The sequence below is a fragment of the Salvelinus namaycush genome, unplaced genomic scaffold (genome assembly GCF_016432855.1).
Source record: "Salvelinus namaycush isolate Seneca unplaced genomic scaffold, SaNama_1.0 Scaffold122, whole genome shotgun sequence".
Taxonomy (NCBI): domain Eukaryota; kingdom Metazoa; phylum Chordata; class Actinopteri; order Salmoniformes; family Salmonidae; genus Salvelinus; species Salvelinus namaycush.
The window spans coordinates 35406-51571 of NW_024057920.1; the positions used below are offsets into that span (position 1 = coordinate 35406).

The 16166-nt window shown below is 41.6% G+C and overlaps 2 protein-coding genes and 1 long non-coding RNA gene across 7 annotated transcripts in view; 1 reads left to right on the forward strand and 2 right to left on the reverse strand.

The window, feature by feature from the left end:
* Positions 1-13996, forward strand: part of LOC120036145 — a 32731-nt gene extending 18735 nt beyond the window's left edge. For both annotated transcript variants that reach the window (XR_005474432.1, XR_005474434.1), the window contains one exon: positions 13418-13996. This is a non-coding gene — a long non-coding RNA (uncharacterized LOC120036145). The remainder of the gene's footprint in view (positions 1-13417) is intronic.
* On the reverse strand, positions 1068-2339 carry LOC120036140 (serum amyloid A-5 protein-like). Its single transcript, XM_038982615.1, has 4 exons — positions 2226-2339; positions 2004-2109; positions 1622-1760; positions 1068-1416 (listed from the first exon to the last, which is right to left on the reverse strand). The coding sequence occupies exons 2-4, from the start codon at positions 2089-2091 to the stop codon at positions 1278-1280; spliced, it is 366 nt and encodes a 121-aa protein (XP_038838543.1). The 5' UTR covers positions 2092-2109; positions 2226-2339; the 3' UTR covers positions 1068-1277.
* LOC120036137 (mitochondrial glutamate carrier 1-like) lies at positions 2273-16120 on the reverse strand. Of its 4 annotated transcripts, none has more exons than XR_005474429.1 (10): positions 16023-16120; positions 15772-15816; positions 15426-15566; positions 15233-15288; positions 14952-15042; positions 14212-14269; positions 13887-13947; positions 13451-13548; positions 11534-11601; positions 2273-2381 (listed from the first exon to the last, which is right to left on the reverse strand). XR_005474429.1 is itself a non-coding variant. In XM_038982610.1 (9 exons), exons 2-9 carry the CDS (start codon positions 15789-15791, stop codon positions 11599-11601), a joined length of 528 nt encoding a protein of 175 aa, XP_038838538.1. In that variant the 5' UTR covers positions 15792-15816; positions 16023-16120; the 3' UTR covers positions 11294-11598. The 4 variants fall into 4 exon arrangements, 1 of the variants encoding a protein (XP_038838538.1); XR_005474430.1 differs by having other exon boundaries at positions 16054-16119; XR_005474431.1 differs by having other exon boundaries at positions 15441-15566; positions 16023-16117.
* Between the last annotated feature and the right edge of the window lie 46 nt (positions 16121-16166).

The window sequence follows — 16166 nt, forward strand, 5'->3', positions numbered from 1 at the left end:
CTCACTCAGTTCAAAGTCTGTTCCAAAGAAGCTGGTACAGTACTTTGGACCATACTCTCATTGGTTGCTTGTGTGGAGGTGTGGTCAGGCTCATCAAAACATTGTATGTCTGTGCATATTTTACAGTACGCCTGTAATTCTGCATTCTGTAATAATGAGTGGTTATGTTCAAAAGCCTAGCTGTATGCTAATTTTATGCATATTATCTATCTGTGTTAACTTATACATAGCCTACTCATCTAACCTCTGGTCTCAATAGAGCTGCATAGTATGTTGAATTGAATCCTCATTCAAACTGTCATGTTCCATTGATTAACAGCAGGGGCATCCATCCTCTCCCCTTTGCCCTCTCTCCCCATGCTTCTCTTGTGATGTCACAACAAGGATAGCCTGGCACCAGCTTTGTTCCAGAGCATGTCTCTATTTTCACAAAGATTTCATCAGTGACACTCAATGATTAACAAATATACTGAAATGGACGTGGCAGATACCAATATTATAATTGTAATTTGTCATGAACTGACCTACCACTTTTTATCCTCCTGGACCAGCTGTTCAAGCCTATATGGTACCTGCAGGCCTCCTTACTTCCCCTGCACCACTAATAACAGGATTCCCCTCGTTACACTCAACAAATTGCCCTGGTGGATCGGTGGTCAATTAAACCAGCATCTATTGGTTGTAAGTGAGAAGGGGAGGACACAGTGTGTGTTGTGTTGGAGAGAGGGAGCTTAGGGATGGGTAGAGGCAAAGAATTGTTGTTGCACCCTCAAAGTTCACATCACCTCGTCATCTGCATTAATCTTAGCCTCGTCTCCTATGTTTTTCTCAGCTTCTTCTATGTCTCCTATGTTTTTCTCAGCTTCTTCTATGTCTCCTATGAAAAACATGTACTATGTACGGCTACCCCACTGTCCAAAAGTCCCTCTTTCTAGTTGTAAAGGGCTGACCGGTTGCCAGTTGAAGGCTGGGAAAATGTCAACACCAGATCATTTGAGTGCACATTTCAGGATTTCAAAATTTCTTTCCAACCAGTCATATCATACTGAATACAGAAAGACATTCGGTCTCTGGTTGCATAATCACTTTATTTTTGCAACACTTTTGAAATATATTGTATACTAAGTTTCAGTACCATGTACCTGTCTATTAGCAGAACATTTGGGCAAAATAATTTTTGAGAATATGACAGTTTTACCAAAAGCAGTAATTAGGTGCAATATGTTTGTTTGGAATGTGGTCCTTCAGTTTGGCTAGTAACCTCCTTTTTTTTAAGTTCAGTATTTCCTTGGGAGTCCATTGGGTCTGTAGCGGTTGGGGTCCCCTCCATTACGTCCCCAGCGGTTAGCCTCCTGGTCAGCTGCTGAGTCCTCGTGTCCTCGACCACTGGAACCCTGAACCCTCTCCCGGCCATCACTGAGAGAGGAGAAATATTACATTAGTAACTCGCCAACCACAGTAAACCAATAATGGTATAATTGTCTTTCTGACCAGACACTTTTTTTTTAACAAAGAGTGGCATAAAGAACTAATTAGAGAAAGGAGAAAGTTTTTATGAGATAATTTGATGACCAACTGAACCACATTATAAGCATCTCACAGATATTTGAGAATCACCCACCTGATGACTGTTGCTGCCCACCTGCCCCCTGGTCCTCTCCTGGCAGCATCATAGTTGCCCCGAGCGTGAAAGTACTTGTCTGAGTTTTTCCAGTTGGCGTCCTTCATGTCGTCATATGCACGCCACATGTCTTTAGCACCTGCAGGGTCAGGAGGACACAGATGTCGAGTTTGACACTTTCAAGGAACTTTACAACTTTTCAAACCACTAGCCTCAAGAAATAACAATGACTTTAAAGGAGTCCTCAAATACAGTACATGTTGCTCTTGAATGATTTGTTACTCTTGAATGATTTGTCGCTCTTGATAGATTTGTTGCTATTGGTTTCTGTATCTATTTCTGTCAACAATGAAGAAACAATGATTAAAGTGTATAAACGGACCTTGAACAGCTTCACCAGGGAAGTGGTACCACTGAGCTTGAGCCCCCACAATAAGGGTCAGAACAAGTCCAGCTAGAAGCAGCTTCATACTTGCAGATGCGACAAACTGAAGGAAACATGAGGGTGAGAGAGCATAGGCTACTTTATGAATTGCTAACATATTTACAGATAATTTATTCAACTTAAACTCTGACTGCCTCATATAACAGAGTTATCACTTACCTTCTAGCTCCTTAGTTAGTTAGTCAGTCAGGCAGTTTGAACTCCCTTGTGTTTCGTGTTGGTTTGTGGTCTGCAGCTTGTTCTTATATTCCACTCAGACCAGGGAGGAGTTCTGTTTTTCCAAAAGCTGGAATTCCCTAACTTCGTCCTCCCAAGCTATTACGATCAGAAGTGTATGTCCGGGAACACAAGATGAGAAATTTCCAGGTCATGACAAGATGAATTAGAGGACCTGCTCTGAAGCCTTGGGCAATACGTAGGATACTCCTCAATTGTGTAACTAGGCCTACAGCTTAAAAAAACAAGGCATCAAAATGTGATGTGTCTGCATTAATAAGACTAATGGGGGCAATGCAGTTTGTTTTTCTGCTTTTAATGTCGTAATTGTCATGATGGATGAGGTTCCAAAAGTTTGCCTCTCACCTAATATGAGAGAATGATTCCTTATGATATGATTCATTATAGACTACTATAGTAGGGTAGAATACAGGTATTTAATAGACATAGACATGAAAGGCAATTTGCATGTGTAACGTTCGTCTGGTGGTGTATGAACGGACCAAGGCGCAGCGGGTGATGAATACATAACGATTTATTTCAAAACAGACGAAACACTGACAAAACACTAGAACAAACTACAAAACAATAAACGAAGGCAACAGACCTGAAACAAACAAACTTACATATAGACGAAGGACGCAAGAACAGGAACAGACTACCTAAACGAACGAAACGAAACAGTCCCATGTGGATTACACAGTCACAGGAACAATCACCCACAAACAAACAGTGAGAACAACCTACCTTAATATGACTCTCAATCAGAGGAAACGTCAAACACCTGCCTCTAATTGAGAGCCATACCAGGCAACCCAAAACCAACATAGAAACAGAAAACATAGACTGCCCACCCAAAACTCACGCCCTGACCAATAAACACATACCAAACAACAGAAAACAGGTCAGGAACGTGACAGCATGTCCACAACTTACGGGTTACACAATTACTGCTCCCCCTCACACCTATGCTGCTGTTCATTGATTATTGATTGCCATTACCATTAGTATCTATCTTTTTATCCTACTACTGGTCACTATTACTCTTGTTTACAAATCAAATCAAAATGTATTGGTCGCATACACATATTTAGCAGATGTTTTGCGAGTGTAGCAATATCTAACAATTTACAACAATACACACAGATCTAAAAGTAAAAGAATGGAATTAAGAAATATATAAATATTACAAGCAATGTCAGAGACCGAAGTATATATATATATATATATATATAATTTTCATGTCCACATTTTATGGATTGCACCTTTATCTTACAGGTTACACAATTACTGCTCGCCCTCACACCTAAGCTGCTGTTCATTGATTATTGATTTCCATTACCATTAGTATCTATTTACAGTTGAAGACGGAAGTTTACAACACTTAGGTTGGAGTCATTAAAACTCGTTTTTCAACCACTCCACAAATGTCTTGTTAAAACAAACAATTGTTTTGACAAGTTGGTTAGGACATCATTTTTCCAACAATTGTTTACAGACAGATTATTTCACTTATAATTCACTGTATCACAATTCCAGTGAGTCAGAAGTTTACATACGCTAAGTTGACTGTGCCTTTTAAACAGCTTGGAAAATTCCAGAAAATGATGTCATGGCTTTAGAAGCTTCTGATAGGCTAATTGACATCATTTGAGTCAATTGGAGGTGTACCTGTGGATGTATTTCAAGGCCTACCTTCAAACTCAGCGCCTCTTTGCTTGACATCATGGGAAAATCAAAAGAAATTAGCCAAGACCTCAGAAAACAAATTGTAGACCTCCACAAGTCTGGTACATCCTTGGGAGCAATTTCCAAATGCCTGAAGGTACCACGTTCATCTGTACAAACAATAGTACACAAGTATACACACCGTGGGACCACGCAGCCGTCATACCGCTCAGGAAGGAGACGCTTTCTGTCTCCTAGAGATGAATGTACTTTGTTGCGAAAACTGCAAATCAATCCCAGAACAACAGTAAAGGACCTTGTGAAGATGCTGGAGGAAACAGGTACAATAATATCTACATCCACAGTAAAACGAGTCCTATATCGACCTAACCTGAAAGGCCGCTCAGCAAGGAAGAAGCCACTGCTCCAAAACCATAAAAAAGCCAGACTCCGGTTTGCAACTGCACATGGGGACAAAGATCGTACTTTTTGGAGAAATGTCCTCTGGTCTGATGAAACAAAATAGAACTGTTTGGCCTTAATGACCATCGTTATGTTTGGAGGTAAAAGGGGAAGGTTTGCAAGCCCGAAGAACACCATCCCAAACGTGAAGCACAGGGACACAGGACAACAAAGTCAAGGTATTGGAGTGGCCATCACAAAGCCCTGACCTCATTCCTATAGACATTTTGTGGGCAGAACTGAAAAAGCATGCGCGAGCAAGGAGGCCTACAAACCTGGCTCAGTTACACCAGCTCTGTCAGGACGAATGGGCCAAAATTCAGCCAACTTATTGTGGGAAGCTTGTGGAAGGCTACCCGAAATGTTTGACCCAAGTTAAACAATTTAAAGGCAATGCTACCAAATACTAATTGAGTGTATGTAAACTTCTGACCCACTGGGAATGTGATGAAATAAATAAAAGTGTAAATAAATCATTCTCTCTACTATTATTCTGACATTTCACATTCTTAAAATAAAGTGGTGATCCTAACTGACCTAAGACAGGGAATTTTTACTAGGATTAAATGTCAGGAATTGTGGAAAAACTGAGTTTAAATGTATTTGGCTAAGGTGTATGTAAACTTCCGACTTCAACATTATTCATCCTGCTACTGGTCACTATTACTCTTGTTTACAAATAAAATCTATTTTTATTGGTCGCATACACATATTTAGCAGATGTTATTGCGGGTGTAGCGAAATGCTTGTGTTAATAGCTCCAGCAGTGCAGTAATATCTAACAATTCACAACAATACACACAGATCTAAAAGTAAAAGAATGGAATTAAGAAATATATAAATGTTACGACACGCAATGAGTCCAAAGTGTAAATATATATATATATATATGTGTGATGGGATGTATAGACATTTTGAACGGTATGTGGATAGAATATTTTGTATATCTGTAGAATACAGATGTTCTGAAAGAGCTGCAAAATCTGTATCCTTACAAATCAGATGGGCTAGAAAATCTGGACCCTCTCTTTCTAAAATTATCAGCCGAAAATGTTGCAACCCCTATTACTAGCCTGTTCAACCTCTCTTTCGTATCGTCTGAGATCCCCAAAGATTGGAAAGCTGCCGCGGTCATCCCCCTCTTCAAAGGGGGAGACACTCTAGACCTAAACTGTTATAAACCTATATCCATCCTGCCCTGCCTTTCTAAAATCTTCGAAAGCCAAGTTAACAAACAGATCACCGACCATTTCAAATCCCACCGTACCTTCGCCACTATGCAATCTGGTTTCTGAGCTGGTCATGGGTGCACCTCAGCCACGCTCAACGTCCTAAACAATATCATAACCGCCATCGATAAAAGACAGTACTGTGCAGCCGTCTTCATCGACCTGGCCAAGGCTTTTGACTCTGTCAATCACCGCATTCTTATCGGCAGATTCAATAGCCTTGGTTTCTCAAATGACTGCCTCGCCTGGTTCACCAACTACTTCTCAGATAGAGTTCAGTGTGTCCAATTGGAGGGCCTGTTGTCCGGACCTCTGGCAGTCTCTATGGGGGTGCCACAGGGTTCAATTCTCGGGCCGACTCTTTTCTCTGTATACATCAATGATGTCGCTCTTGCTGCTGTTGATTCTCTGATCCACCTCTACGCAGACGACACCATTCTGTATACATCTGGCCCTTCTTTGGACACTGTGATAACAAACCTACAAACGAGCTTCAATGCCATACAACGCTCCTTCCGTGGCTTCCAACTGCTTTCAAATGCTAGTAAAACTAAATGCATGCTCTTCAACCGATCGCTGTCCGCACCTGCCCGCCCGACTAGCATCACTAGTCTGGACGGCTCTGACTTAGAATATGTGGACAACTACAAATACCTAGGTGTCGGGTTAGACTGTAAACTCTCCTTCCAGACTCACATTAAGCATCTCCAATCCAAAATTAAATCTAGAATTGGCTTACTATTTCGCAACAAAGCCTCCTTCATTCATGCTGCCAAACATACCCTCGTAAAACTGACTATCCCACCGATCCTTGACTACGCGATGTCATTTACAAAATAGCCTCCAACACTCTACTCAGCAAATTGGATGTAGTCTATCACAGTGCCATCCTTTTTGTCACCAAAGCCCCATATACTACCCACCACTGCGACCTGTATGCTCTCGTTGGCTGGCCCTCGCTACATATTCGTCGCCAAACCCACTGGCTCCAGGTCATCTATAAGACTTTGCTAGGTAAAGCCCTGCCTTAGCACACTGGTCACCATAGCAACACCCACCCGTAGCACACGCTCCAGCAAGTATGTTTCACTGTTCATTCCCAAAGCCAAGACTTATTTTGGCCGCCTTTCCTTCCAGTTTCTGCTGCCAATGACTGTAACGAATTGCAAAAATCACTGAAGCTGGAGACTTATATCTCCCTCTCTAACTTTAAGCATCAGCTGTCAGAGCAGCTTACTGATCACTGTACCTGTACACAGCCAATCTGTAAATAGCACACCCAACTATCTCATCCCCATATTGTTATTTATCTTTTTGCTCTTTTGAACCCCAGTATCTCTACTTGCACATCATCATCTGCACATCTATCACTCCAGTGTTAATGCTAAATTGTAAATATTTTGCCTCTGTGGCCTATTTATTGCCTTACCTCCCTAATCTTCTACATTTGCTCACACTGTACATAGATTTTTATTTTCTGTTATTGACTGTACGTTTGTTTATGTGTAACTCTGTGTTGTTGTTTGTGTTGCACTGCTTTGCTTTATCTTGGCCAGGTCGCAGTTGTAAATGAGAACTTGTTCTCAACTGGCTTACCTGGTTAAATAAAGGTGAAATAAAATAAATAAAATAAAAAATACATGGGATAGAATAGTATATATACAGCAATAGTTTAATTGGATGGCATTGACTAGACTACAGTATATACTGTACATATGGCAAAGATTCAATAACAAAGACCAGGGAGGTTTTCCAATGACTCACAAAGAAGGCATTAGAAAACCTAGTGAGCTTTTATGGGGCATACTGCAACAACAACAAAAATGATATGGATAGTTTAAAGTACATACGCCTCTTAGCATCTCGTGAGGCCTACCCGTTTCTGGATATAACCCATGTCTGGCATCTTGAGAATGGCTAACTAACACTGCCTCTTCTAGTCAGCAACAACACAACATCAGAAAAAAAGACTGATTTTAATGCTTTACTGTATCCTATTTAGCTTTAGTCCTCAATTGCAAATCATTGTATTTTGGTGGAAACCACTGTCTCAGGCACTGCTCCAGAATCTCCCATAGGTGTTCAATTGGGTTGAGATCTGGTCACTGAAATAGCCATGGCATATGGTTTACATAATTTTCATGCTCAGCCAACCAGATCAGTGACCACTCCTTCCCTGTGGACGGAGGCATTGTCATCCTGCGGGCCAAAGCCATGATAGCCAAAATAATGACCTGCCCAGCATTTTTATACATGACCCTAAGCATGATGGGACGTTAACTGCTTAATTAACTCAGGAACCCCACCTATGTGGAAGCACCTGCTTTCAAAATACTTTGTATCCCTCCTTTACTCAAGTGTTTCCTTTATTTTGGCAAATACCTGTACTTAAAACAGTACCTCCATGTAGTGTTACCAAATATTTGAATTTTGAAAGGTAACAAAAAAAGATGTTTTTTTTTTTTAAACTAGTTTTAAACTTTTATGGCCAGTGCTATCATGATGATATCATGTTGGTAGCATAATGACATGTCAGTATGGAGACAGCTGTTTTTATATTTGTTTTTATTTCTGTTTGTTTTGTACATCCGTATTAGTTTCTATTTAGATTAAGTTGTATGAAAATATATATATTTCATTTTTATATTATTTAGGTTCAGTTTTAGTGTTAAGAAGATAAAGCATTTGTGGGAGGCTAGAAGAAATATGGGTTGTAGAGTTTTTGTGTGTTTTTTGGGATGTCACAACTGGGGGGCAGTAATATATAAGGTGATGGGTCAGGTCATAGGTTAGCCCTTCTCATGACTCCAATTTTACATTGGTGTCACATATACTCCCTCTCTGGCCTCTAGGTCATCAGGCTGCTGAGTATCCCGCACACCTGTCACCATCGCCTCACGCACCTGCACCTCATGACACTCACCTGGACTCCATCACCTCCTTGATTATCTTCCCTATATCTGTCACTCCCCTTGGTTCTTTCCTCAGGTGTTATTGACGCTGTTTTCATGTTGGTGTGTTGCGTGGTCATTGTTCCTTTTATTTATTAAAACACTCATTCCTTGAACTTGCTTAATTAGTGTTTTAATAAATAAAAGGAACAATGACCACGCAACACACCAACATGAAAGGTTTCTGAAACTGTATTGCACGCAGTGATTATTAACAGTTACACAAAACATTGACCCCGCTGTTATTGTTAGGACACTGGGTATTCAGAGGAGCTAGCCAACAACACAGCTAACACAATCACTTCAAACCGTAGCCTAAAAAAGCCTATTCCTGCTCTTTTCCCACGATGCATCAAACACATTTGGTGTGTCGTCATACTGGTCTCTGGTCAAACTTGCTCGTGTGGAGCCACCTTCAATTTGCGCCTTTTTTCAAGACTGATTTTAATGTCATTGAGAAAACAGCGAAGTGTCAAAGCTATTTCAGAGGAAATTGCGCATCATTAGCTTGTTGTTATGGATGTATCCAAATAAATGTCACTAGAAAACAGCTTAAACAAACGCAAATGCAGCCAGTTTGCTTTTATTCTGGCTGCACTGTTTGATGTGACTGTAAGTTAGCTAGCTAGAAAGCAAGGGATAAGAATGTTGCCAGTCAGTATGGAAATGGAACATTTAGTACGAACGACTAGGTTTGTCCGTAGATACAGAAAAAACAGAGTCGTGTCACTGGCAACCGAACCGATAGAACGAACGAGCAGCCGGCTTGGGAGCAACCTTAGATTTATGTTGGGATATATCTCGTGAAGGATAAAATAGTAAGAATAATTTCATCAAAATGACATTTTTATTAAAATATGTTGAATATTGTAATGACCTGACTAGATCATAAAGGAACAATTGTCCAGACAGAGGATTGAGTTTACGAATTGACGGTTTATTAAACCAACTTTACACAGGCTACTGTTTGGCCGTAACCCACGCCAAATAAGTGAAAGATAACCACAAGCCAACCGTGACCTTCTCTTGTGAAGGCCAGACATAAGAGAGAGAACAAAGGCTAAACCTGGTCTTAACTTCCAATGCTCCATCCCCCTGCCCAACCCCCCTCCACTCTACTCCGCCAACCTCCAGGATGCCCGGCATCAGAACATTCCAGGCATTCCCGTGATTGGCAGATAGCAGGTTGATTGGCATGTCGGACCCCGCGAACACTGGGTACTAGTAAGTACAACACAACCACCTACTAGCCTAACACATAACACACAGCTGTCTGTGCGGGTCGCTACAATATGTTGGTAACCCGTTGAATAAATTGATAATGCCCTCAAAGCTGGTGTTTAGAGGATATATTGGCACAGTTTGCCAGCCCTCGACTTCATCTTGGGCCTATCAACACCCGTTTCGAGAGCATTATCACTTAAATGAATACCTGCTCTTTCCGTGACAGACTGACCAGGTAAAATATATGATCCCTCATTGATGTCACTTGTTAAATCCACTTCAATCAGTGTAGATGAATAAGAGGAAACCGGTTAAACAAGTATTTTTAAGTCTTGAGACAATTGAAACAAGACAAAATATTTAAGTGCCATTGAACAGGGTATGGCAGAAGGTGCCAGCCACATCGTTTTGTGTCAAGAACTACAACTCTGCTGGTGGAAGGACGGCTCACAGTAATGGCTGGAATGCAGTCAATGGGAACAACATGTTTGGTACCATTCCATTTACTCCATTCCAGCCATTATTATGAGCCGTCCACCCCTCAGCAGTCTCCACTGGTGTACATAAACTAGATATCATTAGAATTCCTGTCTACTGATATGTCTGTTGGTGACATCAATATAAAAAAATACATTTTTACAAAATTATCAATAAAGTAATATGTCTATATGTCAAATCTGCAGGATACAAACATTCCATTCCAGCTAAATAATGGATATATAGCATTTTGCCACAAAACCTTTTTAATATACATCTCAAATCTTAATCTATAGCGAGGTTTCCATCCAATTTGCGGCAGATTTTCATGTGAATATTCTCAAATCCGCATGAATAAAATCTGAGCATTTTCCCACCAGATACGTGTTTCCATCAAATAACTTTTTGCAGATAAAATTCTGTGTATGATAACGTAGTGCACATAAAAAACTTTCTCGGTTAAAAGTTCAATTGGTTTCCATCACATTTTCAACTGATGGTTTTGTTACAAAAAATATTGAGTTAATATAGCGAATGTGCCCACTCTGGTATTGGCACATGCACTCTAGCCAGCAGCTCGTAGATACAGTGCGAATATAGCCTACATCAGGGATGGGCAACTTAAATGATTGTGGGGGCCACAACAAATCAGAATGAGTTTATGGACATGAGAGCGAGATTATTTTTAATTGTCAAATGGCAGCCAAGCACTGGTTGTTAATTTTGTCACCAGAATAAGACCCTCAATATTTTTGGGAGAGGAGCATCAAGCTCATCACTTTGCAATTTAACCATGCTGTGAAGTTCATCATAGTTTATTTCATCTGTAGCCTAATAAACTGTATGCTTTCCAAAGTCGGAGAGGGAGGACCACACATTTCATCTTGTGACTGCAAGATTACTTTATTAAATCAATATTTGCACTTAAAGCCTTTCCGCCACCATCTCTCGCATAATTCATTTTACAGACAAAAAGATCCAACCTTGTCTATTGTATTTAGTTTATTAAATATTTGGAAAGTTTATGAGAAATCTGGTGTTTCCATCAGGACGGTCGCGACATTTTTTATCCGACATTTACTGAATTTTCTAGTCTAAAATGCCTTCTCAGTTTATTTCATAGTACCAGTAGATGTTGTAATGTTCTACCATCAGATAATATGGATATAATTGATCAGAAAGGGCCTGTCAAAACCAGGAGGGAAGCAGTGGAAGAGTTAGAGTGAGAAGGAGAGTTTACCTGATGCAGTCTGTCACTCCGCCGTCCCCGACTTCCCCATGTCATGGTCTGAATTCTGGTCTTAATCACTGTAATACACATACTGTATCAATTGGCTTACAGGGTACACGGCAGGCATAATCAAATCACATTTTATTTGTCACATGCGCCGCATACAACAGGTAGACCTTACCATGAAATGCTTACTTACAAGCCCTTAACCAACAATGCAGTTTTAAGAAAAATAAGGGCCTTTCTATGACACTGACTGGTATATAGGTCCTGGATGGCAGGAAGCTTGGCCCCAGTGATGTACTGGGCCATACGCACTACCCTCTGTAGCCCCTTGCGATCGGAGGCCGAGCAGTTGCCATACCAGGCGGTGATGCAACCATTCAGGATGCTCTCGATGGTGCAGCTGTAGAACTTTTTGAGGATCTGAGGACCCATGCCAAATCTTTGGGGGAATAGGCATTGTCCTGCCCTCCTCACGACTGTCTTGGTGTGTTCATGGCTTCATGGCTACATGGCTACACTAAATGGCTACAGACGTGAGTGCTATGGGTCAGTAGTCATTTAGGCAGGTTACCTTAGTGTTCTTGGGAACAGGGACTATGGTGGTCTGCTTGAAACATGTAGGTATTACAGACTCGGCCAGGGACAGGTTGAAAATGTCAGTGAAGACACTTGCCAGTAGGTCAGCGCATGCTCGGAGTACACGTCCTGGTAATTCCTCTGGCCCTGCGGCCTTGTGAATGTTGACCTGTTTAAAGATTCGTCACTACAGACACGGGTTCAATCCCGGGCTGTATCAGAACTGGCCGTAATCAGGAGTCCCATAGGGTGGCGCACAATTGGTGCTGTTTCCTCCAACACATTGGTGCGGATGGCTTCCGGGTTAAGCGGGCGGGTGTTAAGAAGCACGGTTTGGTGGGTCATGTTTCGAAGGATGCATGACTTGACCTTCTCCTCCCTATCCCGTTGGGGAGTTGCAGCGATGAGACAAGATACAAATTGTGGAGAAAAAGGTGGTTCAACATTTTTTTTTAAAGTCTTACTCACATCGACTGCGGCGAGCGTGATCACACAGTCGTCTGGAACAGCTTAGCTCAGTGCGGATGTTGCCTGCATTCCATGGCTTCTGGTTGAGGTATGTACGTATGGTCACTGTGGGACAACGTCATTGATGCACTTATAGATGAAGCAGGTGACCGATGTGGTATACTCCTCAATGAAATCGGATGAGTCACGGAACATATACCAGTCTTTGCTAGCAAAATAGTCCTGTAGCTTAGCATCTGCGTCATCTGACTACCTCCATATTGAGTGAGTCACTGGTACTTCCTGCTTTAGTTTTTGTTTGTAAGCAGGAATCAGGAGGATATAATTATGGTCAGATTTGCCAAATGGAGGGCGAGGGAGAGCTTTGTAAACATCTTTGTGTTTGGAGTAAAGGTAGTCTAGAGTTTTTTTTCCTCTCTTCTTGCACATGTAACAGGTAAAACAGATTTGAGTTTTTCTGCATTAAAGTCCTCGGCCACTAGGGGCACCGCCTCTGGATGAGCATTTTCTTGTTTGCTTATGGCTTTATAGAGATCGTTGAGTGCGGTCTTAGTGCCAGCATCGGTTTGTGGTGGTAAATAGACAGCTATGAAAAGTATAGATAAACTCTCTAGGTAAATAGTGTGGTCTACAGCTTATCATGAGATACTCGATGTCAGGCGAGCAAAACCTCAAGACGTCCTTAATATTTGATTTCTCACACCAGCTGTTATTGACAAATAGACACAGACCACTCTCTTACTGGAGACAGCTGTTCTGTCTTGCCGATGCACGGAAAAACCTTACAACTGTATACACACTCATACCTGTATACACACACACGACTGTCCTTACCATCCACAGGTAAGCTGCATTGCTGTACGGAGATGTCCTTACCGTCTCCCGGGTGAGCTGCATTGCTGTATGGGACCTCAACTCCACTGGGCCCCCAGGGGCCCCAACTGCAGCCTGGGACATCAGCTTCCTCTGAGCCTCTACATGTGTCATAACACACACAACATCATCAGTATCATCAGTGTGACATCATCAATCAGGGACAGAGAAGCAGGAATGCACCAGGAGAAGTTGACAAACAAAAATACATTTGAGGAGTCACAGGAACACAAGGAAGAGTCACAAATGTGGTCAAGCAATAAAATAACTATTGTACATTGATACAATAACAATGCTGGCTGTTACTGGTTCTAACTGATCAGATCTCTGTGATCTGTTTGTGTTTGTTTGGCTGACAAGACATTGGTTAGTCATGAAACCCTGACTGGGAACAAGGGAACATACAACCTCCTCTCTCCTTCTTCTACCCATTTCTCACCTATCCGCCCTGCATCCTGTAACTGGATCTTTAGCATCTCCATGGGAGTGGTGATGATGACCTGCACCAAGAGATGGAGAGATGGAGAGACAAAGAGATGGAGACACAGAGATGGAGAGACAGAGAGACAGAGAGATGGAGAGACAGAGATATGGAGAGACAGAGAGAGACAGAGAGATGGAGAGACAGAGAGACAGAGATGGAGAGACAGAGAGATGGAGAGGCAGAGAGATGGAGAGACAAAGAGATGGAGAGACAAAGAGACTGTTGAGCCACAAGATGGTAGTAGAAAGCTGTCTGAGGCTGATACCCAAACTGATCTTACCTGACATGTACCAGCACCACAACCCGCCAGCATCTCCCTCAGCAGGGTGAGCTTCTGACTGAGAGAGAGAACAAATGTCATAATCATTTTGGTTCAATGACTTTGCTAATTTCTCTGGATGGTCTGGTGCTATCTCAAGTGATTTACATACATTAAACAAAATGCATACAACATAAAACTCCCTGTTTCTATCCACAAAGGACATGACCATAAACATGCATTAAACAATAAACATACCATTAGTGATACACATAAAGAAACATACATAAACAAACACATACACACACTCACGGATTCACACAGTCTTAGAAACATGTTAATAATTCACCAGTTCACTAGCGCAGGTCACTCAATAATTTATCAGCCATGTTGTTGGACCCCATGGAAATGTTGAGGGACGCTAAAGATAGCCCAGGTATGTCATGCGGATAATGCTGCAGGGGCCTGTGGGATTGGTCCTATCAACCATGCTGTATGTTTACAAAATATTTATACTTCTAACGTATTACCACTAGATCCCAGCACATAGTGAAGATATTATTAAAATCCTATTTGTGATATGTATATCAAATCCAAACAAGAAGTTAGTTAAAGCTGATATAGTATACACTACATCTTTCAAGTACATCTATTCAAAGAGATCAGAGTGGGCAAGAGGTTGGTGTACCAGTCAGTTACGACTGGTGTATGATTGTATTTGACAGACAGGTGTTTGAAAGAGGCCTCTGAGCACTACTCACCCATCCTTGGACAGGTGCTGTCTAAAGAAGTCATTGGCAGCTAGTTTGATGGCCTTCTCTGGAGTGACCAGAGTCAGGTTCACAGCAGCACCTAATGGTCAAAGAAATATAGAGACACAGAGTCATAAACAAAGAACATGCTCAAACCTGTGTGCACACACACGCACGCATGAACACACACATACACACACACCACACACACGCACGCACACACACACACACACACACGCACGCACGCACGCACAAGCACACACACACACACACACATAATTTTGTTCTACCTCTGTACATGCCAAAGTACCCCTCTGATTGGATGGTCTTGATAAGGCAATCTGACCTGTGTAGTGAACACAAAGGATTACTGTGCAAAGACCTCAGAGAATCAACCAGAGGTAAGCAGATACTACAAGCAAACTGCAAGTTCGTTTTAGATTTTTTTTTTTTTTTTTTGACTGGTTAAAAGAGTGTGTTTACCAGCTTTGTGCATACATGCTGGTGTAGAGACGGGAACCATTTTGCTGGTTCTGGAGACGGGTCTTGGCTAGGTCAATAGGAAATACACATGTCACACCAATCAGTCCAGCAATTCCCCCATTGATCAATTTGGCAGGTAAACTGAGAGGGAGAGAAAGAGAGAAGGGTGAGACGGGATCAAAAAGGTGACAATGACCAATCAATAACAAAAGTTAAAAACAAGAATGAGAGAGCGGGAAAATAGTGGAGGAATTAGTTCAAGACTCAAACTAGAACATCAATTAAAACATGTGATAAAATCCTCTCAGATTCTTCTGTTTCAATCAATATCCTTATCCGCACTTACCTGATCTGCTTGTCAGCCATCTGTCTGTATATCTGTAAACGTGATCTGCAAGGAAAACAATGGATTAGTGGACGATAGATGGAGAATACCTCAGTCAACCAACCAATGTTCAACCGTCAGTTTCAGTCAGTCAGTCAAGTAATTGGCCAGCTGTGGAGGAGAACTGGAAAAGAACAGAGTACAAATCCATATCAGAACAGTAGTCAGACACTCAGTTAAAGCTTTGAGAAACATCTGTGCATGGAACGTACTTGGCTTATCCCTGGGCATAGTAGCATTTACCTCAATGTTGTGTTGGCTGGCTACCTGAAATGAAGAGTGTTCATTCATTGAGCCATGCTTTCAGAAGAAGCTGATTGTACAGCCACCCTCCTTCTGGACCAATCACATCAATC